General features: G+C 47.1%; 1 protein-coding gene across 1 annotated transcript in view; it reads right to left on the bottom strand.

The window, feature by feature from the left end:
- KCNH5 (potassium voltage-gated channel subfamily H member 5) overlaps positions 1-25,484 on the bottom strand; it is a 94,982-nt gene that overhangs the window by 56,446 nt on the left and 13,052 nt on the right. The window contains 3 exon segments of the mRNA XM_039914112.1: positions 14,455-14,583; positions 18,228-18,334; positions 22,913-23,036. Of these exon segments, the coding sequence (XP_039770046.1) occupies positions 14,455-14,583; positions 18,228-18,334; positions 22,913-23,036 (360 nt within the window).

Raw genomic sequence — 25,484 nt, 5'->3', positions numbered from 1 at the left:
CGGTCAGCGGCATGGGACGGACTCATGCTTGGAAGATGCTTACCCAGGAGATGGCTGGCCGGTGTTCTCTACAAGGTTCACTATTTTAGAAATCCCGGCCATGAGGTCTTTTTCAGCATTTAAGCTCTGGACCGTATCTCTATGTCCTGTCCAGGAGCGGAACTGCAGGCTGCCCCATGGCTGTGATGGGGTAGACATTTCACTTTGCCAAAAGAAGCCTCAGACCCACGGAAGGCTGGCAGGAACCTTCCAGCCCACGACCTTTCCCCACCCACCCTGGCCACCACAGAAAAGGGGCCACGACCCTCTCCTAGGCTACCAAAACTCGGTCCAGCCACCACAGACAAGAATTGGGATCTGGTCACAATGCATCTGTGGTCACAGCTGTTCCCACTTCCTCAGCCACTCTGAGTTTTCCGGCAGCAGATGGTCAGTGAGCCAAGACTGACCTTATTCTCTAACGTGTAGGTCACCGATCTGAAGAGAGTGATCAGATTAGAAAATGGGTCCCATCTTGTTTGCGCTTCTGTTGGGGCTGGGAGGGCGGGGGAGAGGAGGTGGGATCGGGCAGAACACGGGGTGGTTAGCAGGGAGTGCCGCCCTGAGCCAGCTCTCTTGCGTGTCAACTCAGGTCAGATTTGATGTGGTGGAAATGGGCTGTGTACACAATCGACAAGGTATTAACTGTTTTTATATCAGCGGTCTGGAGGAGGCCTCACTTCGTGGCCACCAACCTGTTCTAGCTAGGACCCCACCTAACTTGGGGGACGGGAAGGACAAGCACCGTTCCGAGTCAGACCGGGGAAAATGGACTGGAAAAATCATCATTCCATCAGTTGGATTTATTGAGCATTTACTGGTTGCAGAACACTAAGCATTTGAGAAAGTACAATACAACAGAGTTGGTAGATGCGATTCCTGCCCACGAGGAGCTTATGGGGGGTGACTGACATTAAAACAGATTAGAGTAGGGGAAATAATAGTAACAATGGTATTTGTTAAGCACTTAGTATGTGCCAAGCCTGTTAGAAGCACTGGGGGAGACACAAGGTTAGCAGGTTGTCCCACGTGGGGCTCACATTCTTAATCCCCATTTTTCAGATGAGGTAACTAAGGCACAGAGAAGTTACGTGACTTTTCCAAAGTCACACAGCAGACAAGTGGAGGAGCTGGGATTAGAACCCACGATCTCAGACTCCCAAACCCATGCTCTTTCCACTAAACCACACTGCTTCACTAGAAGAATATTTACGTAAGTATTATGGGGCTGGGGTAAGGATTGAAGTATTTTGAGGGAAATGAAAGTTAAAAAAACAGTAGTTGAGATATGCACATTCCAAGCTAGAAAACTCTACTGGTCTCCAATGGATGTATGCAAAAAGTCAAATTCATCCTGGGCTTGATTTTGCAGGGGGCCGGGAGAGGACGCTCTCTATCTCGGGGTGGTGGGGCAAGGGCAGGATGCTCAGACACCTGGGATTTTCCATTCCCTGGCCTCAGTGGTGGGACCCACTGATCGGATTGTTGCTGGAGTCTGAGCCCCTGCCCTCTAGAGCAACAATATCACATCGGCTTAGAATTGTGATAGTTACAATTCACTTTAGAAAAAATTCACCTTTAAACAAAATTTTACAAAACCCAGAAATCTAGAGATGATGCCCGGATTCCTCCCCCTTTTATTGTCTCCATCTTCTTCCTTTAGCTATCACCTCTGGTACTCTCCAACCTGGTCCAGTTAGGCCCTGCCTTCATCCCACCCTGGGTGACTAAAATTCTAGACGATTTCCAGTCCAGGGATGCAATGGGCCCCACCTCAGGGGACATCTGAACGCTGACAATACAGAATTCTACTGCGGGTTTGTCTCAATCTTATTTCTGTATGTTTGCGGGGAGGGAAGGTAAACACATACACTTCCTCATGCATGTGTTGGGTTCTGTGTCCTCTAGCTTCTCTACTAAAGAATCCAATTCTGTGAGGCAACCATAAGCATCAATGACATCCTGTCTCGGCAGCTTTATCTCCGTGGGTGTTTGTAGTAGGGTATCATTACATGACAAAAAGAAGTGACGGTCGGAGATTTGATTAATGCCTCCCGCCCTCTCTTTTTCAATTCTGCTGTTCATATTCTCGGGGGTGGAAAGAGTTTTCCCACTCTGCCACGGAGTGGCAGAACTAGCTAATTTTGCTTGGCGGGGGAGGCTGTCCATCGCGTGCCCCTGTTCCAGCCCCCTCTCCCACCCCACGCTTGCTGCTTCTGGGAAGCAGAGCCGGGAGCCAAGGCCAAGCTCTACACTGATGCGGCCTCAGGGACCGGGGGGGCGGGCGGAAAGGGGAGCTGTGCATCCCACCCCACGTCTGGAGCAGGTCCCAGAGACTCGGCGGCTCAATGTGGTCCCCAGCCCTTGCCAAGCCTGCGGGTGCCCAGCTGCCGTGAAGTAACCCGAGGGGCCCTGGAGCGACAGCAAGACGCGTCATGCCAGCTGCAGTGGCCCAATCCACTGACCGCCTTGGAAATGCCCAACGGGCAGGGGGTACCTACAGCCCAACGTTGGTTGCCCACCCTTTCCACGGCACCCTGGACAGAGGCAGGGACATGACTCTTTTCTCCAACCCTTCCTCCGAAGGATATCGGGTGGCTGACCCACCCACTCCTCTCACAGTTCCAGCCCTGTGGCAGGTTGAAGACTTGTTTTGGGGGTCACTGGGAGTACCACAAACTGCAGTACTTTTGGCCCCTGAAACTCCGGAGCAGACTTCAAAAACAATCTGTAACAGAGGATGAAACAGATCGATCAGTATAAGGCTTGGATGAAGGCAGCAACTGGTAAACTGAGGCTCTACAGTAGCAGTGAAAATTGTACCAAGTGGTTCCTGTGTGCACGACACTGAACAAAACGCTGGGAGAGGATACACAGGTGGAAACGAGACACGGTCCCTGTGCCTTGAGGGACCTGTCCTGGGTGACCTTGGGCAAGTCACTCAACTTCTCTGTGCCTGAGGTACCTCATCCATAAAATAGGGATTGAGACTGTGAGCCCCACGTGGGACAGGGACTATATCCAAACTGATTACCCCGTATCTACCCCATTGCTTAGAACAGTACTTGGCACAAAAGTACTTAACAAATATTATTATTATTATTGTGACATCTCTGAAGAAATATCAGCCTGGTTCACCCCAGTATCCCCTCTGGCTCTCTAGTCTACCTCGAACAGTGGCACCGGAAGCTTGGAGGAGCAGAGTGATGGCTGCTCTTTGATTGGGCACACTACCAGGCCATTACCCTTATGTCTCTGTCAGAAACCTACACCACTGGACCATCACAGGTTTTCAAGAAATTATTTCCGTCACGCCCATAAGCACTGTACACTTCAGAATTACTTGTAATCAGCCGTGTCTGCCAATTGAAGCAGCAGGGCCTGGTGGTTAAAGGACAAGCCTGGGAGTCAGCTGACCTGGTTCTAGTCCCGGCTCTGCCACTCACCTGCTGAATGACTTTGGGCAACGCACTTCACTTCTCTGTGCCTCAGTCACCTCATCTGTAAATTGGGGGTTAAGACCGGTAACCCAATATGCGACAAGGATTGTGTCCATCCTGATTAGCTTGCATCTACCCCAGCAGTTAGTACAGTGTCTAGCACACAGTAAGCACTTAAAGACCATTTTAAAAACATTCCCAGAGAGGCCCCCGGTACAGTGAAACTTCGGGAAAGTCATAGACTAAGTTGGCTCAGCCAGAGTCGAAAGGCAACAGGCTGTTTGGCACCAACTTTCCATCGGAGCCTTTACCAATAACCCCTTAGCAAGGGGCAGCCCAGCAACACTGTTGGTTCTGTTCAGCCCTCACACGCCGACAGACAAAAGAGCAGTTCATCGAGAGATGAAAAGCCTAACGATTTCTCTCCAAGTGGCTCCTGGCATTATTAGAACATTTGTTCTGCTAAAAGTGCAAGAGTGCCATCTTCTTCTTAATAAAACATTAGTTTTGCTCTATTGGGTGGCAATTAACCTCTTTGTCATGGGTGGTTTGATCTTAAAAAGTAAGGGGAAATAATGAAGGCATTTAAATCGATGCATCAGTCTAAATTCCAGTATCCGAATCCATAAGAAAACGCTTCGGTAAACAATGATTTCCATCATTGTTTCCTGTCTAAAGGCGCCTAGCCATGGTCTCCCGGCAACGAGAATATTATTTTCACCCAACGGTGAGGGGCTGGCACCAGAGTGCTGCAGCTAATTGACACAGTAGATTTCAGCGTCTCAGCACCCTGCCAGGCTGTGAGTCACTCGGCGTGCTCTTGGAGTGGCTCGGGTGGCTAACGCCTACCGCAAATCAGGACATTCCTACGGTTTCCCAGCCACCACTCTCGATGGCCTTGCTGCGGGGTGGCCCGCGGGGTGTCTGTCCAGACAACTGTGCAGGAGGGAAGGGAGGGCCCGTGACAGTGGGAGGCAGGCCCAAAGCTCAGGCACTGGTCTCTAGGGAGCAGAGGTCCAAGTCCACAGGAACGAGGCAGAGGATAGAACTGGTTCCCAAAAGCACCTGCCCTTCACCAACTCGGCAAGCACTCTGGTCTGCCTGGATCCGGTTTTTGCCACATTCCTGCTTGCCAGGGCTGAGCCGCCGATTGGCTCAGGAGGTCCTGAGCGGCTCAATCAAGCTAGTCAAAGTGACTCTGTCCACCTCTGGACCTCAGGTGCCAGAGGCCTTCCTGTCCAACCCTCAGGTCCCTGGGATAATAATAATGATGGCCACGGTAGGCGTTGGCATTGCCTCTAACTTCCATGTGCCTGTCACCTCATCCATAGACTCTCTCTAGACTCTCAAGGGAACACCTACCAACTCTGTTATACTGTACTCTCCCAAGTGCTTAGTAAAGTATGTTGCACACAGTAAGTGCTCGATAAACACAGTTGACGGATTTGTAAAACGGGGATTAAGACGCGAGCCCCATGTGGGAAATGGACTGTGTCTACCTCAGCTCATAGTACAGTGCCTGACACTCAATACGTGCTTAACAAATGCCATTACAAAAAAAAAAAAAGAGTAGGGAGCCCAAGGACTCTCTCCTCCAAGATCCACTCGGTGGACACAGTCATCTGTTCCTTCGTTACTGTGAGCCACTGTGATCGTATCAGAGAAGCAGCGTGGCTCAGTGGAAAGAGCACGGGTTTGGGAGTCAGAGGTCGTGGGTTCTAATCCTGGCTCCACCACCTTAGTAGCTGTATGGTTTTGGGCAACTTCTCCATGACTCGGTTACCTCATCTGTAAAATGGGGACTGAGTCTGTGAGCTCCACATGGGACAACCTCATTACCTTGTATCTACCCCAGTGCTTAGAACAGTGCTTGGCACATAATAAGCGCTTAACAGATACCATCATTATTATTTGAAGCAGCGTGGCCTAGTGGAAAGAGCCCGGGCCTAGGAGTCAAAGGACCTGGGTCCTAATCCTTGCTTTGCCACGTGGCCGCTGTGTGACCTTGGGGAAATCACTTCACTTCTCTGGGCCTCAGTTTCCCCATCTGTACAATGGGGATTAAGAGTGAGAGCCCCATAAGGGACAGGGACTGTGTCCGACTAGATTTGCTTGTATCCCACCCAGGGCTTACTACAGTGCCTGGAACACGGTAAGTGCTTAACAAATACCAGGGCTTGGGATAGTATCATATGGCGGAGTTGGTAGACACCTTCCCTGCCCACGATGAGCTCACACACTCTCAGGCAGATCGATAAAAGCCATTCTCCCGGGTGATGACCCAAGCTTCATTAAATCAGACTTTCAGAGGAACTGAGCAGAAAAACCTGGGAAGTGGAGTCCCAGTTTTGAGGTCATCAATTTTTACAGCAAGATCCACTTTTACATATGCACACCAAAAAGCCAAATAGAAGTATCAGTCTGCAGAAATGTTGGCCCTGGACACTTTCTCCCCCAAGAGGTATCCAAAGGTCACATAAACAAAACTAGGGTTCTTTACTTCCTGTTCTAGACCAACAGGGAATCACCCTAAATTTAGGGGCTGGCTGGTGGGCTTCTCTTCACACAAAATCCCAGCTGTAGCTTTAGAAAAGTAAGTTCCACCTTGTATGGCAGTTATGTGCTTGTCCACAGCGGAGAGCACATTCTCCTTAAAAGTATTTCAGCCCCATGTGTTTGTCATTTTATAACAAATCAGGCTCCATCCATCAACCCCTACAGGCACGCGAAAATGCTTAAGTACCTTCACTACATATGCTTTGGCTAAAACTGAACAACATTTCAACTGACGGACATTTCGAGTTAAAGGTCTTTGGTTATGACATGCAGTATAATGCCTGCCAATAGCTAGTTTAATTTTATGCTTAACCTCTTGCCATTCTGGAAAATTTCTCTTGAGTGGCCAGATGATTCCACCATTAAATACCAATAGCTGAATATTAATGTTAACTGACAAATCAGCTCAGGCCCATGTGGCGTGCATCGAAAAGAAAGCACCGGGGTCTAAATGTCAGGGGACTAAAGATCACGGCGCTCTCTGCATACTTTCTGGCTCTCTGCCATCACGGGCTCTTCGAGCTTTTCCATCGCTATGGAACGTCAGCTATTTGGACGGTGGCACTCATGGGAAGCTCGAGTACAGATTCTGTCCCCGGGTAAGTGTTGCTTTGCAGCCTTGATACCTTTGGGAAGTTTGAGCTGTGAGAGGTTGAGAGGCCTAGAGGAGCGAGCACTAGATCAGATCGGACTCAGCTTCCGCTCCACTCAACTGACTCTTGGGTCACTGAAGAAGATCTGGGCCTCAGAGTCCCTTCAACTTTAAAATGGGAATAACACTGACTACTCCCCACCAATCCACAAGAATGCCACAGAACTATATCATCTCTGAAACCACGGGAGAAATGCCACTAGATGAATCCAAGGTCCTGGATACCAAAGGTAACATGTGAGATTAATCTTTCAACTATCCATCTTCAAAATGGTATTATTTTATAGCCTTATACCCTTACCTTTAAATAATGTATCTAGGCAATTTTTAAAAGTCTCCCACACACCAGACTGTGCTGGGATAGGGATCGCGTCCAAGTCAGTGGAAGGAGAGGATGGATCCTGGGTGGGCCCAGCCGGCCTCGTGGATGATATAATAATACTAATAACGGTGGCATTTCTTAAGTGCTTACTAAGTGCTGGGCACTGTACTAAGCACTGAGGGAGATACAAGGTTATTGGATTGGACAGAGACCCTGTCCCACAAAGGGCTCAATCTTAATCCCCACTTCCCTGATGAGGTAACTGAGGCACAGAGAAGTGAAGTGACTTGCCCTAGGTCACACAGCACACAAGTGGCAGGTCCTTCTGACTCACAGGCCTATGTTTTATCCACTAAGCCACTCTGCTCTTCTGGAGGAATATGGGGTCATGACAGGAAACCAGCAGAGCCTTTGCCGCCACCCCAACCTGCCTCCAACGCACTCTACCTGGAGGACGGGTTGGGTCTTCAGCGAGGGAAATTATCGGAGGAGCCAGAGCCGAGCTGGAAGCCCACCTCATCGGCAGGCGCCAAGAAGTCAAAAAGTTACTCCCTCAGGGGCAGCCCCCTGCCCTCATAGGAAGTTGCTGATGGGAGACCAAGAACCCATCTCTTCACCACCAACTCCCGGGCCTCAGACCGTGAAGGAGTCCGATCAGCAGCGGGACCAGGCGGAAATCCAGGCCGTAGGCATCCTTCCTGGTATTTACCAGGCCTCTTCCTCAGGAGCTCCTTGCTCTTGAGAGACATCTACCGATAATTAATCCTCATGATGTGCTGGTAAAGATAGTTTAATTAGTCTCTCTACAGATCCTGAAATGATTCCACCGGCGAAGAGCACCCATAAATCCGAGCAAAACCCCAAAGCCCTGGCTCCCGGTATCCACACCTGCTCACGCCAGGTGCCCCGGCCACCCCGCCTGCTGTCAGCCTGCCATCTCCAACCCTCTTAAACAGCTCTCCGCAAGTTCTGGGCTACTGCTACACTCCAACTCCCAGATTTAAAAACACATTTGTCCATATTGCAAGATACATTGGTATGGGTGAGGGTAATTGCATGGAGGCATTAATATTTTATTTCAATTGCATTTTTCAGAATGCATTTTCAGTTCCCATGAATAATGGAGAACAGTCCACACACACTACTCAGTTTCAACGGACAAACTTCTGGGACTCCCGTATTATGTGCTTTCCAGGCTGTAGAGTCCAGAATTTCAAATTAAAAGCTACTCAACTTTCCCTAGCCTTGGAAAGGGATATTTTACATCACAGTTTCGACTGAATATTTAGATACGTGATCCTCTGTTTGTCTACCACACTCGAAATTCACCAAGACAGTGGCCCAAGTGTCCGGATGCAGAGGCCAACATTTTCGGGAAGGGTGAATTGTACATCACCCAAGGAGGAGGGCCAGATGGAACAGCTCCGTAGTTCTAATTTAGCAGGATCCTGCCGAGGGAACGTCAATGTGGGAAACAAGAGTTACTATCGTGGTGGCTTCCCCAGTCTCCTCAAGAAGAAGACAATGCCAACATCTTTGCTCCAGAAAAAGAATGCATAATGGAGGCCTCACGATTAGCTTTTAGCAGGTCAGAGCCCTCGGCAACATGCTCACCAGGGACAGACTCAGCTGTGCCGCTGCATCAGTTAAGGAAAAGAGAGAACAGAATGCTCTCTCTCCCTCTAACAGTTTTCGGAGTAAGTGTTCTCTGGCTCGATAATTACGGGTATTTAAATAATGCATGGAAAGGACTTAAAAGGCTTTAAGACGAGAAGCGACTGGTATAAGAAAATAAGTCACTTTCATTTCTTTATTCCATTATTTTAAGTTCAATTCGGATGATGATCATTGAGTTTTTTTTTTTTTTTAACACCTCTCACCAAGGTCTTAGCCCCTGACAGTTAGATTTCACTGACTTTTTAAAGTTAACTCAAGGTTCTTAAGTGAGTCCAATCAAATTCCAGGTTTTCCATTTCTTGATTACTGTTTTATTTATTGCATGCACCTCTTGGAGAGGTTTGAGGTATTTATTTTATGCCCCAAGAATGAGCAATTGCATCCCTGACCTGACCTCCACCAGAACCATGTTATGCTCCTTGTATCCCTCCAGCCCGGTTCAGTTTGGCGTAGCTGTGAGCTCAGCCCAACACAATACACTTATCCCTCAATCAGAAGCCCCCAAATCCCTTCCCCCTACAGAATGAGGGCTGTTGTTGTTGTAGGGTTTTTTTCTTTTTAATGGTTTATTAAGCACTTACTATGTGCCAGGCACTGTTCTAAGCACTGGGGGTAACTACAGGATAATCAGGTCCCATGTGGGGCTCACAGTTTATGTAGGAGGAAGAACAGGTATTGAATCCTCATTTTGCAGATGAGAGAACGGAGGCACAGAGAAGTTGAGCTGCCAAGGTCACACATCAGGAAAATGGTGTTGCCAGAATTAGAACCCAAGTTCTCTGACTCCCAAACCCAAGCTCTTTCCACTAGGCCATGCTCCTTCTCCTCACTATCCTACATCAGCAGTAGCAGTAATACTATTTATTAAGCACTTACTCTGTGCAAAGCACTGTATTAAGTGCTGAGAAAGAATAGATAGGTGGGAATTAGACAGGGTCCCCAGTAAATGATGCAGGATAAATTTCAAGATGCACGGAAATTTCATATGGGCGTTTGAAGTCATCCAATGGTCACTTGTCATTTTGAAAAACTGAACAATAATAATAATAATTGTGGTATTTGTTAAGCACTTAAGGGCCCAGCACTGTACTAAGAACTGCGGTAGATACAAGATACACAGTCCCTGTGTATCTTAATTGATTAATTATCTTAATCTACATTAATTGATGTACAATTAATGAATTGTACATCACCTTGATTCTATTTAGTTGCCATCGGTTTTTACGAGATGTTCTTCCCCTTGACGCTGTTTAGTGCCATTGTTCTTGTCTGTCCGTCTCCCCCGATTAGACCCTAAGCCCGTCAAACGGCAGGGACCGTCTCTATCTGTTGCCGACTTGTTCATCCCAAGCGCTTAGTACAGTGCTCTGCACATAGTAAGCGCTCAATAAATACTATTGAATGAATGAATGAAAGTCCCTGCCCTAACCATGGTTCACATTCTAAGTATGAGGGAGAACAGGTATTGAATCTCCATTTTACAGAGGAGGAATCTAGGGCACTGAGAAGTTAAGTGACCTACCCAGGGTCTCACAGCAGGCAAGTGACAAAGCCAAGAATGGAACCCAGACCCTCTAACTCCCAGGACCTTGCTCTATCCTCTAGGCCACGGACTTCCACGTGGCTGAAACATTAAGATTAAAATGCTTCAAGCTATTTACATAGGGCTATCTCTGCTCAGGAGCAAAGGGAAGCAAGAGATGGTTGCAGAGGGTCAGAAAAACTTCAACTGGGACCTCTGACAAATTAAACCATGACAGTGTGGTTGGCTCCCTTTTGAATCACTGTACTCACGTGTTTTCTATTGAGTTTGTTAGTCCAGGTGGTCTCAGCAGAAACAGAATTTCAGAATTTCAATCGGGAGGATGAAAATGTGTCACATCGGCTAACAAGTAAATTTGTCAGTGAACCTTTAGTTCCTCAGGCTAGAACCTATGCAGGGCTCAAGAAATAAAAAGTCCTGTCTTTCTTGTCTGGAGCCTGGCTGTGCTTCCCTCCCTCCCTTTCTTCCCACTGGGAGGGAATGGCTCAATGGCCCCAGTCAGCAGAAATGAGTTATCTTTTGTATTCTCAGAGCAAGTCATTGGCTGACAGGTTATCCCTAAGGTGGTCAGAGGAGATCCTAAAAATGGTCTGTGAGTGGCCACTTAAGGCATAGGTTCCATAGCCACGGCCCACACAGCCTGGAGCCAGCGATAGCCTAAGTGTATGTATACGGGGAAGGTGTTTGGGCGGGGGGAATGGAGAGGGAGAGCACGAGATGCAAGAGGGAAGAAGAAAGGCATGAGGAGGGGGTGGGCCGGTGAACTGCCTTCTTTCTGGTTCAGCAGGGTTAGGCTCTCCACATCCCCACTGCCCAGATAATTCAACGGGATTAGTGATCAAATCAATACCACTAGAGCTCTTTAAAGAGCAGGCAGCAGCCTCACTCCCCCAATTTCCTTTCAGTTTGAGGAGAATTCAAGAGTTGGCCCAACTATTAGTTTCAGTTCAGGAGAGAAAGAGGGAACCTCCCCACTCCAGTCCCCTGGATGAGAGAGGGGAGAAAGCTTGAACCTGGGGAGGTGCCATCTTATCTCTGTCTCACTTGAGGCTCTGAGGAGGAAAAAGATGGCCACCTTCAGTTTTCACGTTAGCACCGGACTACCCCGCATCATGCTAGCTGCCTGAAGAGATTTTCCATCCACAGGCAGGATTCTGCCTCAGGCTATCTCGCACTAGCGGTCCAGCCACACTCTTCACTTTTCTCGGAGGGATGGGGTCATGAGGACAGGTGCTTATAGATTCGTGTTGTGTCTGGTCATCCTGTCTGTGCCCTCCAAAGAAAAGAAAACAAACAAAAAACCCGTACACACAAGTAAGGGATCTTTCACACCATTAAATCCTTCTCAAGGTAAGCTTGGAAGGCAGCAAATTCAGAGTGAGACTTTTATAGGGTGTCCTAAAAGTCAATTTACTCCTAGATCCACTTGTTTGATTCCACTTTTCTTTCAAGTGGAAAGAGCCAAAGACTCAGCAAGTGTATAAATCTCAACCCTCAGCTGAGTCTATCCAAACTGAGCAACTAGTCCAGTGGTACACAGTGGATGCTTATTCAATTGTATTTATTGAGTGCTTACTGTGTGCAAAACACTGTACTAAGCACTAATGGACAATCTTTGCGAACTGATTCTGAACAGTAATGCACTTCAGCCCCTACCCTCTCTGTATCTTACACAGTGGCATTCTTTCACCTTGCTCCCCAACTGATACTCTTCACTCCTCTTACACTCATCTAACTCGTCCTCGCTTCTCCTCCTTCTGGCCCTTTTCTTATGTTGGTACCACTCCTGGACCACCCCACCAAATCTGCTGAACCAGAGCTCCCCCAGTTTGCAAAGCCTGCCTAAAAAATCCCACTTCCTCCAGGGAGCCTTCCCCGAGTAACCGACAAACGCTGTAGTCATGTCAACCTAAGAGGCCTTCCCTGATTAAACCCTCTTTTCCCTGGCTCCCTCTCCCTTCTGCGTCATCTATGCACTTGGATCTGTGACCTTTGGGAATTTGATATTTGTTTCACCATCAACCCCACAGCATCTGAGTATGGTATCTATAAATTGTATAAATTATTTCTATTACTGTCTCTCTCCCCCCTCTAGAATGTAAGCTTGTGGGCTGTTGCACTGTACTCTCTCAAGCGCTTTAGTAGAGTGCTCTGCATACAGTGAGCGCTCAATAAATACCACTGATGATAACGACGATGAGCCCATTTGTATTGTTCATTACAGAGTCTGCTACTTCGTCTGGCTCTATTTGCACTACTTTCCGCTCTCTCTTCCTACTTGCCCTATTTGTAAATAATCTCTACTTGCCTATATCCCCAGTTAGGGAGCTACACAGGGGCAAGGAATCCATGTCTTGTTTCTGCTGCCCTCTCCCAAGCACCATACAATGCCTTGCCCTCCGTAAGAGCCCAATTCATACCACTGATTGATTCACCCTGTCAGAAAAAGGGGAGTAAAACTCCGACCTCTTGGAAGCACATGCTCTCTTCGCACATCTTTGAGCGCTCTGCACAGCTAGCATAGGGGCAGGCCTGCCTGGCCTGAAGACGGAGGGGGAGGAAAGAAAAGAGTCCTGGAGACCCTGCTCTAGAGTTCTCTCAGGCCACTCCCAAGAGAAATCCCACCCCCAAAGGCCATACCAAAGACACCCCTGGCCTGAAAGGCCTAGTTTTGCTTATAAAAGGCCTCCTGCAGAAGGCTTGGAGGCCAGGTCTGTCAAGAACCAGTCTCCACTGGGGACTTGTTGCCAATTAAGTGGGCCACCTGTGAAAACACAGAGCACTGCCTTTCCAACTCTGCCCCAGCTCTTAACCAACAAGCACCATTGCTTCAGTTAGGCTGACAACAGTCACGTATAAGACACAAGGAAACAAATGAATGGAATCTCCTTCCTGCAATTTCATAGGAACAGAAAAAAAAAATCAACGCTTTTGTAAGAGGCCAAAAAGCAATTTTTACCAAATGCAAAAAGACACACTCATTAGAAAAAGACATTTCATTTTCAGTCTCTCCTAGGAGATTATTAGAAGCAACATATTATAAAAACCACTTTCAGAAGTCTTTGAGAGTATCTACTTCTGTGCCTTCGGGTACTCTGCTAAGCACCAAAAACGAGATGAAAATTAAAGAGGAAAGAGGCTACATCGACTCCCCAGACTGCTGCAGTGGTGTTCCGTGGCCGGACCGCTGAAGAATAATAATAATAATAGTGGTATTTGTTAAGTGCTTACTATGTGCCAAGCACTGTTCTAAGCGCTGGGATAGATATGATGTTATTAGGTCGTCCCACTTGGAGCTCACAGTCTTGATCCCCATTTTACAGATGAGGTAACTGAGGCACAGAGAAGTTAAGTGACTTGCCCAAAGTCACACAACTGACAAGTGGCTGAGCTGGGATTAGAACCCATAACCTCTCACTCCCAAGCTCATGCTCCTTCCACTGCGCCATGCTGAATAGCCCACACAGATTGCTTTCTCCCCAGTTTTCATCCCTGACCATAGTAGAATGAGCTTGGAAGTTGAAGGTGGCTCCCAATCAGCTAAACAAAGTATCTCTTTCCTTGGCCTGCCTTACATCTACGGGGTTCTCCTGTTTGACTAAGAACCCTAGAAACTCAGGGGCAAGAGAGCCCTGTTGAGATGCTCCAGTCCGGCCCTTGGACCGAGGACAACTTCACCAGACCCAGACCGGGAAAGTGCGGATTCATTCCAATTTTAAAGATGGTATTTGACCCTTCTTAGACCGTGAGCCTCATGTGGGATAGGCACCATGTTTTAAAAGATTATGTTGTAACCTTCCCAGTGCTTAGCACAGGATAGGTGCTTGACACCATAAACATTTAATAGATGCCAAACAAAAAACCAGGCCAGGTGGCTCTGTTAGCCTTACCCAAGGATAGAGATGGTATCTCCAACTCTGTACTTTCCCAAGTGCTTAGTAGAGCACCATTGATTGATTGTAGGTTTTCCTTAATCACTCCTGCCATGGGTCAAACTCCTTTCTTCTTGATTATTGCCCTCAGCAATAATCAAGTGTGTGGGGGGTATGTGGCGGGGGGGAGGGGTGCAGTGTGCTGGGGGGGAGGGCAGTACAAACTGGCCCCACAGGTCCCACCATACCCGGCACCAATTATTCACGGTCCTCGTCATCTCCGGGAATGAGTCTGGAGTTCGGCATAATTAACATGTGGGTGTCGGATGAAAAAGAACGGCACTGCAAATTACCTTTTGTAGAATCATCTTCTATTGGTTGTTTGAACAGGGTAATATCCTTAAAAGTGCAGAGGAACAAGACCACCTTTTCGTGTTCATTTCTTATCGGTGCGATTTGCATGTAGAACCACACCGGGGTTCCTGTGGAGAAAAAAAGAGAGGGGGAAGTTCTCTGCAGGGTAGGTTTAAGTCGTCGTGGGTTTCCAGACTCAGTCTCCCTTTCACACAGTGACTGTAGTTAAGGAGCTCTAAATCAACGGCAAAGACCCAATTTCAGGTGGAGAGTGGGGGAATCACACCATCCTACCATAGCTTAGCCAATGGAAAATACCAAAAAGAACAATGTAAAATGGGGAATCGGCTTTCCTCTAAAATATTTGATGCCCCCAGCCATCTGATTGATTTGGTAATCTACCTCCTTGCACAAAAAACTCAAATTTTCTAATTACCTAATGTGGCCTTAAGAAGATGCTTTCTCTATTGGATCTGGATCTATGGAGGATCCTCAGAGGTGCAGGTTTTGAGGCCAGGTTTGTATGAGGGAAGGTGAAGGCTTTATTTGGGAGGAGGTTGCCGAAAAAGAGAAAGTTTTAGGCATAAGGGTGCCAGAAAAAAAAATGAAAAATGAGGAACCAGAACAAAGAGGCTGAGAAAAACCCAAAGTCAAAGAGTCTGGCAGAAGAGTAAAGAGAGATGAGGAATGTGCTGGAGGAAGGGGATGGACTAGAGGAGAATCTTGAGAGAAATGCCACCCGGCAGGGGGAAAGTAAGAGGTGGAGAGGAGAGGAGGGAAAGACAACAGCCTGGGAGACAACAGAGAGGGTGAGTGTATAAAAGAGATCACAGCCCTTCTGAAGATCTCCAAATGGAACAAGAGACCCAGCTCTTTCTGAAATCTGGCACAAGGCATAACTTGCCACACCAAAGGGAAAAAGAGGTGATATTCCAACACAGCAGTTAAGACCATTTAGGAAATATCTGCTAGCAAACCTAGCAAGAAAACTAGATGCAGTTACCTCAGCCTTTGAAAGTCCTGACCTCTCATCCTATCATCCTCAGACATGACACGCAGCCCTCGTCTCTCCTGCCAAAGTCCAAGAAGGAAAGGAGAGATGGAGAAAGTGTACCAGATAGCCTCTCCTTTGATAATTTTGTGATGGATCTGTATTTCAAGATGACGCCAATGTGACCGGGAACAGGCAGAATGAAGAGCACATTTTTGACAAAATGGATACCGGACTCCCTATTGCTCCCAGCGAATTTCTGCCCACCTCACTGGTACTTTAACAGTCGATGGCAGGGAAAGGGTGAAAAACAAGGAGGTGAAAGCACGAGGCAGCAGCTGGCATCCCACAGCTTTTTACCCATGCAGTTGATACAGTGGCTCAGTGGAAAAGTGCCTGGGCTTCGGAGTCAGAGGTCATGAGTTCGACTCCCGGCTCTGCCACTTGTCAGCTGTGTGACTGTGGGCAAGTCACTTAACTTCTCTGTGCCTCAGTTCCCTCATCTGTAAAATGGGGATTAACTGCGAGCCTCACGTGGGACAACCTGATTACCCTGTATTTCCCCCAGCGCTTAGAAGAGTGCTCGGCACATAGTAAGCGCTTAACAAATACCAACATTATTATTATGTTAGATTTGGAGTTGTCTTCAGAGAAGAGCAACTTTTCACTGCCAGTCCAGTGCATTTCCCAGTCAGGCTGATGGTGCAAATAGAGCTTTTGTTTAGGAAAGCACTGGGCAGTGACATTTTTGCCCCCTTGTGCCAAACCTCAGTCTACACCTGGGAAGAAAAGCATCACCTCAACTCTTGATCAAAGCTCTTGGGGGTTTTTTTTGCAGTGGTCAGTAGCAGCGTCTACTATGATAGCCACCCTTGTAGAAGAGGGGACTGGAGACTCCCAGACAATGGGGCGTCTTCTGGGTGCCACATTCTAGCTCCAACTCCTCCCTCAGAGGGAGCCCTCTTCCTCTGGAAGATGGACAGGGATCTATTCAACCACGGAGCTCTGAGGACTTGAGTTGTGTATGATTATCCAGGATCAAAAAAGCAAGTTCATTTAAAAAAAACAATTCCATTAATGGTCTTTGAGTTTCTGGGAAAAAAGTAAGACAGGAAGATATGGGATATTTTTAGGGAAGCGCCTTTCTGGAGGGAGATGCGGTTGATGCCGAAGGAACCTTGAACTAAGAATTTAGTTCATTTAAAAAAAATTGATTTCATAATACCTTGTGCAATTCCAGAACTTTTCATGAGGGTTATGCAAGTCAACAGATGCGGAGGTTTTAAATCTGTGCTTTCTTTTCAGAAGGGTTTTTCTCGCCAATTCGGGATGAGCATGAATCTGATTCCACGGTCCAGAGCCACCTGCACAGCTTTGAGAGACATCATGTGCAGCAAGAGGCCTGTACGTAATTAGGACCATTGCCTGTATTTTACAGGACAGTGTTGCTTACCCAATGTGGACAAGCCAACTGACCCTCTGCCCCAAGCTTCTGAGTGGCTTTTCTCACTAGTCTCAGCAAAGAACTTATAAGAGAAGAGAAAACACAAAATGTCAGGGTACTGCAAAACCCCACAGGTTTCTTGCTTCCAGTCCACGGTGACCAAGGTGGGAAGCCAGGCCTTTGCTAGTGGACCTGCTGGAAGTATCGCTCTCTTCGGAAATTCGAGATGCCCGGCAAAGACCTAAAGTTTAAAGGGACCAGGTGAGGGGAATCAGAGGTTTGAGAAAAGGTCTTTCCTGCAATACCAAACAGGTTGGGCCACCTCCAGACATGATATGCAAGTCTGAAATTGAACTCGTCCAGAAGGGGATCATGAAGCAATCAATCAATGGTAAATCAGAAAGGCAGCACCACCTCCTACGGAAAAAAGCTCCTGGAGCTCCTATGTGTCCAACTGGCACCAACAATAAGCAGTCCATGACTTCTGTCACAATCCCCGATACTGGCAAGAATGATCGGCAGAGTCATTTAAAAGTCTGGAGAGCCAGTGAGAAAAAGTATTTGCGAGATGGAGTTGGTGGATGAGCATATTCCAGCTTCCACCTCTCCAGACAAACCAACAGATTGACAGATATCCCTTGCCCCACAAGGCCTCTCATCAGATCATTTCAAGGAGAACTGTCCACCTCTCCCATCCAATCCCAGAGTCCAGCACATTCCTCAACACTTACTCTGGGCTGGAAATTGGCACTGCTGTCGGTCAACAAAAGGGGACGGGGACTTCTGGGAGTAAGTCCACAGTAAACACCTCTCTAAACCCAAACCCAACCCTGAAGGTGGCCTCGGTCCCTCATTTTCCAAATCTGGCTCGACATGCATCAGGGCACTATTAAATATATTTGCATACTGATCAGTCCCCTGACAACCATTTCCCCGTGAAAATAACTGTTTCTTTCACATGGACTATAGTAGGAAATATATTCTACCTATTTTAAACCCAATAGCTCAAAAGCAATTTTTGGCTATTGTATATCACAACTGGGCTTCCACCCTCAACAAGGACTAGTGACTGAGTTCCTCTGTGGGTCCGACCCAATATTACTGGTGTGATCCAAATTCATTACCTGCCTATATGCACAGAGTGTGCAGTCAAACTTTTTTAATCAATGGATCGTTCGCTTCTGCCAGCCTCCGACAAAGCGATCCGGGGCGATTAATGCTCTCATTATGACTGAAGTTGCTTATAGCTAAGCAAAATGGAATGTCCGTAAGCGCTTAAACAAATACCTTAAAAAAAATATTTGGCATATCATGCTTTATCAATTTAGAATACGTACTATTTTTCTTGTACAGAAGAACTTCAAAGCAGTTTGACTCATAGTTGTCAAAAGTCTGCCTGACTTTCTCAATGGTCTTCTTGTCTGTCAACTCCCCATACATAAAACTGTAAGATAAAAATCATTTCAGTGATTTTCCATATATGCCAAGTTGTCAAAGTAGTTGTGTTGGTTTCAGACAATTCCTGTGACCGCTGTGACAAGAAGACTTGGTCTCATTTGAACATTTATGCCACACTTAGAAATCGCCCTGCTATTCTGAATATAGATTCAGCCCCAGGGTAGAGTACATGCCTCAAAACAAACCCTGGGTTGGGAGAGGGGAGATGTTACGGCTCAGCTTTGACAGGGTCCTGGGGAGACGTTCATCCTGCCACTCTCTCCGACAAATCAGGTCCCGGTTGGAAACATCACATCACTAGCCACCCCAGTGTATACTGGCCAAAGTCAAGTGTCACATAACTCTAAAATGCCAGTGGGGGTTTCTCCCAGCACAAACCCCACTAATTTGCAAACCTACATTTGTCTTTCCTTAGCTACACGAGTGAAATTAACTTCAACACACCAAAGCCTGGGCAAGCTATGTTTGTCAGGACCACATTCTGCAGTTTATCTCTGGTTTGCCGCATGGAATTGATCGAGATACGGCTCTATAGGATCTGAGACATGGGCCAGACAGGCAGACATCTTCCCTCTGTTACTGAGGACTACTCTTCCAAGACAGCCAAGGGAACTATGACTGCATACCTACTAGACTATAAACTCTTTGAGGGCAAGGATCATGTCTACTAACTCTAATATACCTCCCAGGTACTTAGTTCAGTGCTCTGAACAGAGGAAGCATTCCATAAATATTCTTGATTGATAACCTGGTTCAATATAATCAAAGGTGTAGCTGCGGGAAATCTTCAAAAAGTTTCGGAATTGTAAGCTACTGCACTCTACATTACTGACGCTCTTTCAAATCCAGAAAATGAAAAAGTATCAGCAGCATGAAAAATAAGAATCCTCACATCCACACACACACAAGAAAACATTTAAAAAGGAGCAGGGTGAAAGAAGCCATCCAAGGCATTACCTGTAGATCCAGATAATTGTTAATGGTATTTGTTAAGCGCTTACTGTGTGTTAAGCACTGTTCTAAGTACTGGGGTAGACCCAAGTTAATCAGGTTGGACACAGTCCCTGTCCCACATTGGAGCTCACAGTCTAAGTAGGAGGGAATAGGATTTAATCCCCACTTTACAGATGAGGCAATTGAGGCATTGAGCATTTAAGTGATCTGCCCAAGATCAAAGAGCAGACAAGCAGAGGTGCCAGAATTAGAACACTGGTTCTCTGACTCCCAGGCCCCTGCTCTTTTCACTAGGCCACACTGCTCCTCTGACTACTTGGGTAGGCTGCACTATCACCTGTTCAACCCTACATCTGGCTTCCTGGAAATCATTACATCCAGAGAGAGAGGGGTGAGGCTGAAGGTACCTCATAGGCAAGAAACAAAATGCTGTCACCCAATGGAACATGACAAAAGGCACAAACAGAACTCCATCACAGCCCAGCGACACTAACACCCTTTCACTCTGTCAGCAGTTTCTAGTGCCAGATTCGGGAGTCACATAAAAGGCGGCAACACCGAAAAGCCCTTTTCCCTCTCAAAATTCTGAATGTCAGAGTGGTGCAGTCCGGTCTAATTCCTTGCAGCCATTCCGATTTCGGGAGAGCTTTTCCACCCGAAGACCCAAAGGGTGCCCGCCCAGAGGAATAACTCTACATAAGAGAGGAAATAGTCTTCATAAGCTACTTGTTATCTCTTTCCTTACCCACTGGGCCGGAATAAAATCTGACTACTGCTGGCTTGATTTCTTTGTGCCAAAATCTGAGATGCTCAAAACAAGCCTAGCAAGAATGGCTTTTCCTATCTTAATTATTGGGTCTTTACTCCCCAGCTCCCCCAAGCTCCCCTTCTCGATGTCCCTCACTTGACTCTCACCTCCAATCCCTCCCTTGCTCACAGTGCTCTTCCAGCCTGGAGACCTCCTTTCCCCCACGAGTCCTCCAGGCCACAACTCTCCCCAACTTCACAGCCCTCCTGAAGTTCCACCTCCTCCAGGAAGCCTTCACACAGCACCCCAGTCCTATCAGATATATCCCCCATCCTTAGCCCTGGTTTATATCATCACCAGGGATCATCACCAGGGATTCTCTGGGGGCCAAAATCCTGTCTGACACTAGAAATGCTAACACCTCCAACCCATGTAATTATTCCTTTAATCTCCCTCAGATATGCAACAATCCCTTTCCTCTCAAGTACCACCTGTTGAACAGTTAAAGGGCGTGGAAAGCAATCACATAGCCAATTACATTTGATACCACTGGGGTTCTATAACCACAGGTGCATCCTTTTAAAATCTTGACCTCTAAATCTCTTAATCTTGTGAGGATCCACATTCATGTGCTATGTCCAATGGAAAAAAAAAAATCACATTCTAATAAAAAAACAAAATGTGCCACGTAATCTCTTATCCAGTATCCACATTAATCTGCTTCACTTTAATCCATCCGATGCAAGTTCTGAATCAAATAATTCCATTTTTGACAGGTAGTAAACCAACTTCTTAAAATCCTAACTGAAGAGCTAACTGATTTGGAAAATCAGATGCTTCTACAAGGGTCTAAAAATTGTACCATTAGTCAGGGAGAGGCTATGCAAGTTCATTACTGAATTTTGCAAATTAAAAAAAAAAAATGTTTTCACCCTGAAAAACCTGACAGTTGCAATGACCCAAATACTAGTCCTATATTAGTATCTCATGCTTCTGTAGTGACCAAGACAGAGTTCTTCACACACTTACGCAAGGTCTCATCTGCACAGTTCAGGAGGGGACACTGAGTGGGGGGCAGGGTTTGAACCAGCCCTATCCCTATTTTATGAATTAACTTGGACGAAGTTAAGTGACTAGCCCACAGTCACACAGTTCATCAGTTCCAGAGCTAGTAGGCCTAGGACTCCTGACCCTGTCCTTGTGCTCTATCTATGCCCATCTGCTCCTGCCCTAAATTTCAACATTTCAAGGAACATTCCAAAATGCTCAGATTTAAAAGCATGTGTTTGCATTTTAACCTCCCTTGCACCCTTTCTCTTCATCACCTAACACCCTGTCTCTTCTAGCACTCGGTCCCTGGAGCAGCAGGAATGACTACAGGTCTCCTTTCTCCCACATGGGGCGATTCAGGGGCTCCAAGGACTGTGAAAATAGCATGGCTGTAAGGGCAGGGCAAAGAAGAATAGGGTCCCAGGCACATTCTACAAGCAAATAGAAAATTGGGACAAGATCCTCACGGAATCTTTGACTTCAGGACTTTGTTCTTGTCCTCTCCCTTACTTGCTCCAGGCCATTAACTCCCACCCTGATCTCTAGACCTGCTCTGCACTGCCCAAGCCTTCCAAAACCCCAGATGAAGACAGGCAAAGGAAGCAAAAGACAACAGAAACCAGAATGCTGGTTTTGAGTGCTTGGTAGAAAAGCTTGTTCAATATGGGAGCACCTTACCCACCTTGCAGGACCAGACCCAAGGGCAGTATCATTACGCAGGGTTTACCTACATGGGCTCCTTTTCTACTACAGACCCTTTCCTGGAAAGAACCTGGGGAAACACCGCTTGATCTCCAGATGATGCCCCATGCCCAGCACAACGTGGACATTAAGCAAGTGCTGGGCAAGGGTACCCACAAGGACAAGGAGAGATTCCACAGGAACATGCATGGACAGAGAAGGTACCTCCCTTACATACAAGGATCCTGGCAGTCCAACCAGGACAAGGAAGGACATGGAAGCCCAACATAAATTCTCCCCAACAGCTCTGGCCCCTTGACTCCTCTCCTACCCCAGTAAAGATGGCTTTGGATCTGCTTGCCAAAACCTCCTCTGCATTTGCAGAGACCACCTCTTGGAGCTTTCACCTTCTAGAGGGAGGGTGTGTAGAGGTTATTTTCACATCCAGAAACAGTATTCTTCTAAATTTTCTTATGTATTTTGAGGTGTTTAAAATATATAAATATTATCAGATGGTTCTCATAAGCTTAGCTTTAAAAACTGTGAAAGCAGTTTCACTAGTTGGCATCGCAGGGAGGAGGCGGAGGGTGAGAGGGAGGAGCAAGGCCATGGGCAAAAGTCATCGGGAAATCAAGGTTAGTGTGGCACACCTGGAGGGCCTCGGCCTTATGGTGTCCTTTCTGGTGGCTGCCCTTGCTTGGAAGACATTGACTGCCAGTCCAAGCTGCTCACTTTTCACCCTCTGGGACGGTATTGATAAGGTTGCCAGGTGAAGGCCCCACCAAGGCCATTTTTCAAGCCAGAAAAACGGTCCGCCCACTTTCAAAACATGTTTTCTGACGATGGGTCTTCTACTCCTCCTCCTGTCCAGGATGCTAATATCAGCAGCAGTTAAGTCGGGGGAATGCAACTCAACCCAGAATGTGGAGTGTTTATTTTTAAAATATGCACATCTCTTTTGAAGACAATCTACATACAAACATGCTCAATGATTTGGATTAAACAATATTTTCTTATAAAATATTTACCTAAAAGCCCTTAACTGAGGCTTTTGGGGCATCAGCCTTCAAGTATTTTAGCCAGTTTTACACATCACATGTTAATAGCTTTAAGAAGGAGCACACAACCTACCTGCAGGTGCTACTTTTCTGCATCACGTCAGCTCGGTGATAGCCAGAGAGTTTACAGAAACCGTCATTACTATACACTACAGGCCAATCCACAATCTGGGCATTTCCCAGTAAGAAACTTGATTCTGAAGAGAAAACAAAAAAAGGATGACGGTTTAGCTTCAGAGAACACCAACTTTTAATCATTTGAAGAGTTACTTTTAAGGAGACAGAACACAGCCCCAGGCTAGGGTTATTGACAAGGACGGATTCTACGTTGGTCGCCATAAACTCAAAAAACTCAATTATCTCTCAGCATTGGCACTTAGGGAAAACCTGATGCATCGGGCACAGGCCCAAGAAAAAACACGGTTTACAAAATCTCTGTGCCTTCAGTCGTAACGGTTCAACTGTTACGCCCAAAGCGCTTGTCCTTGTTGCAGCGAAACGAGTTATCCCAATACTTGCCTATAAATCAAAGTCAGGTACAGTCCAGCCACAGTTCCGCCCGCACAGAGAGAGAAAGTTAAAGCTGGAAATGGGTAAACGAGACTGTCTGTGAGCCGGGTCACGACTACCTCTGAGGCTCATAGTTCCAGCGACCTCCGCAGGTCCCCCCCACCTTCCCCACCAGCCTCCACAATCTCCTCCTCCTCTCCCGGCAGCCTCCACAGGGTAGAAACAGCAGGGGCAAACCATACACGGTGGTTGCTTATGGTCTAGTCCTGTTCAACTGAACTGTCCTAGTGACAATCAGTTACACTGACTGGTACCTTCTGAGTGCAGAGCACTGCACTGGCAGCTTGGGAGAGTCCAATAAATAGACACGATCCCTGACCTCGAGGAGCTTGCAAACAGTGCATGAGGAGCCAGGTTATTTACTTGTTCATTCCAAGCGCTTAGTACAGTGCTCTGCACACAGTAAGCGCTCAATAAATACTATTGAATGAATTTACTTGGAGGTTGGGGTCAGGCGGGTTGGATCCATGCGCGCATGCTCATACACACACCCATACACACACAAAAACACCATTCCCTCCACCCCCTCCAGGAAGACACAAGGAAAAGTACCCAGACTTCAGGGCATGCCCATCCCTACCAGAGGCAAAAAGGTAAGAGCCACAAGCGAGGTCCCTTTGCGACTCCAGTCTCTGCCCCCGAAGCCGGAGATGGTGGTTTGGAGCTAGTGGTTGGGAGCTAGTGGATTGGAGTCTGCCCCAGGGGCATGCATCGAGGCTCCATCTTAAATAGCCTAACAGCCCTCTCACTTGGAAAACTCTCCCAAAGGAGACAAGAGTAAGATTCCACACACAGTGGCCAAACTATTTATTACACACTTGTTCTTGCGCTCCTTAATTAGTTTTGTTCCCCCAGTGGCTCTGGGAGCCGAATCACTCCTAGACGCACGGCCAGGGAAGCAACGGAGACTGCGTGGGACGGCCGAGACTGCGTGGGACAGGCCTAATGAACCCCCAAGGGACTGGCATCAGTTCTGGGAATAGAAGTTGTGCTGACTGAACTGACCTGACTGTTGGGAAACTAGGGGTCTGGAATGATGATGGTGCCAAGCACTGAGCTAAGCGCCGGGGGAGATACAAGGTAATCAGGTTGTCCCACGTGGGGCTCACAGTCTTGATCCCCATTTTACAGATGAGGTAACTGAGGCACTGAGAAGTTAAGTGACTTGCCCAAAGCCGGGATTGGAATCCATTACCTTTTGACTCCCAAGCCCATGCCCTTTCCACTAAGCCACACTGTGAGGTTGAAACCAATCCACTCCCTGACATATTCTATTAGGGCCAGACTCGGGGGTATGCAGCTGGGTCATTAGAGGAATTTCCCAGAATTCTTCCTGGTCAGCATTACCTTTTAACAGGGAAATCATTTCTGGCCTTTTTCACCCCAAAGCTCCAAGTCTTTCTTGCTTAAACAGAGAAAGCAGAAACCTCTCTGGGATGCATACCAGCTTGAAGCAACGGTAAGACATTTAGTCTATAAATAGCTGGAAAACCTATATCTGTCAAAGCTCTCCTGATCTGTGCCTGGCAGTAAAGAACTGGGAGATTACTTACTCAGAGGGTTAAAATCCCAGTGCAGCATTTGAATCTGTAATTCTAGCTTCAAAATGTTGAAAGCACTTTTGGTATGTGGATCCCTCTAACAAATCCTAAATCACAGATTCTGCAGCCTGAAATCTCTTCCCTGAAAAATGCGTAAGATCTCCTTTGTCCTGGACTCCATCCCAGGGAGGAATGAAGGATGCCAAGGAGGACTGACATCCGACCCACTTTCTAGTCAGCTTGGGCAGGGACTGTGGGTTTGCTATTGTCTTTAATTTGGGTTGGGGTAACGGCATGGCCTTGTGGACAGGGCACAGGCCTGACAGTCAGGAGGCCCAGCTTCTAATCCCAGCTCTTCCAGTGACCCGCTGTGTGACTTTTGGAGAGTCCCTAACTTTTCTGGGCCTCAGTTTCCTCATCTGTAAAACAGGGCAGCTGATCGATTGAGCCACTGCAGAACGGGGCCTGTGTCTGATCTGAAAACACTGTTCATGGTGAGTACTAAATAAACACCTTTATTACTGCTATAGCCTT

The sequence above is a fragment of the Ornithorhynchus anatinus genome, chromosome 14, assembly GCF_004115215.2.
Source record: "Ornithorhynchus anatinus isolate Pmale09 chromosome 14, mOrnAna1.pri.v4, whole genome shotgun sequence".
Lineage (NCBI taxonomy): Eukaryota > Metazoa > Chordata > Mammalia > Monotremata > Ornithorhynchidae > Ornithorhynchus > Ornithorhynchus anatinus.
This window is presented reverse-complemented; position numbering and strand designations above follow the sequence as displayed.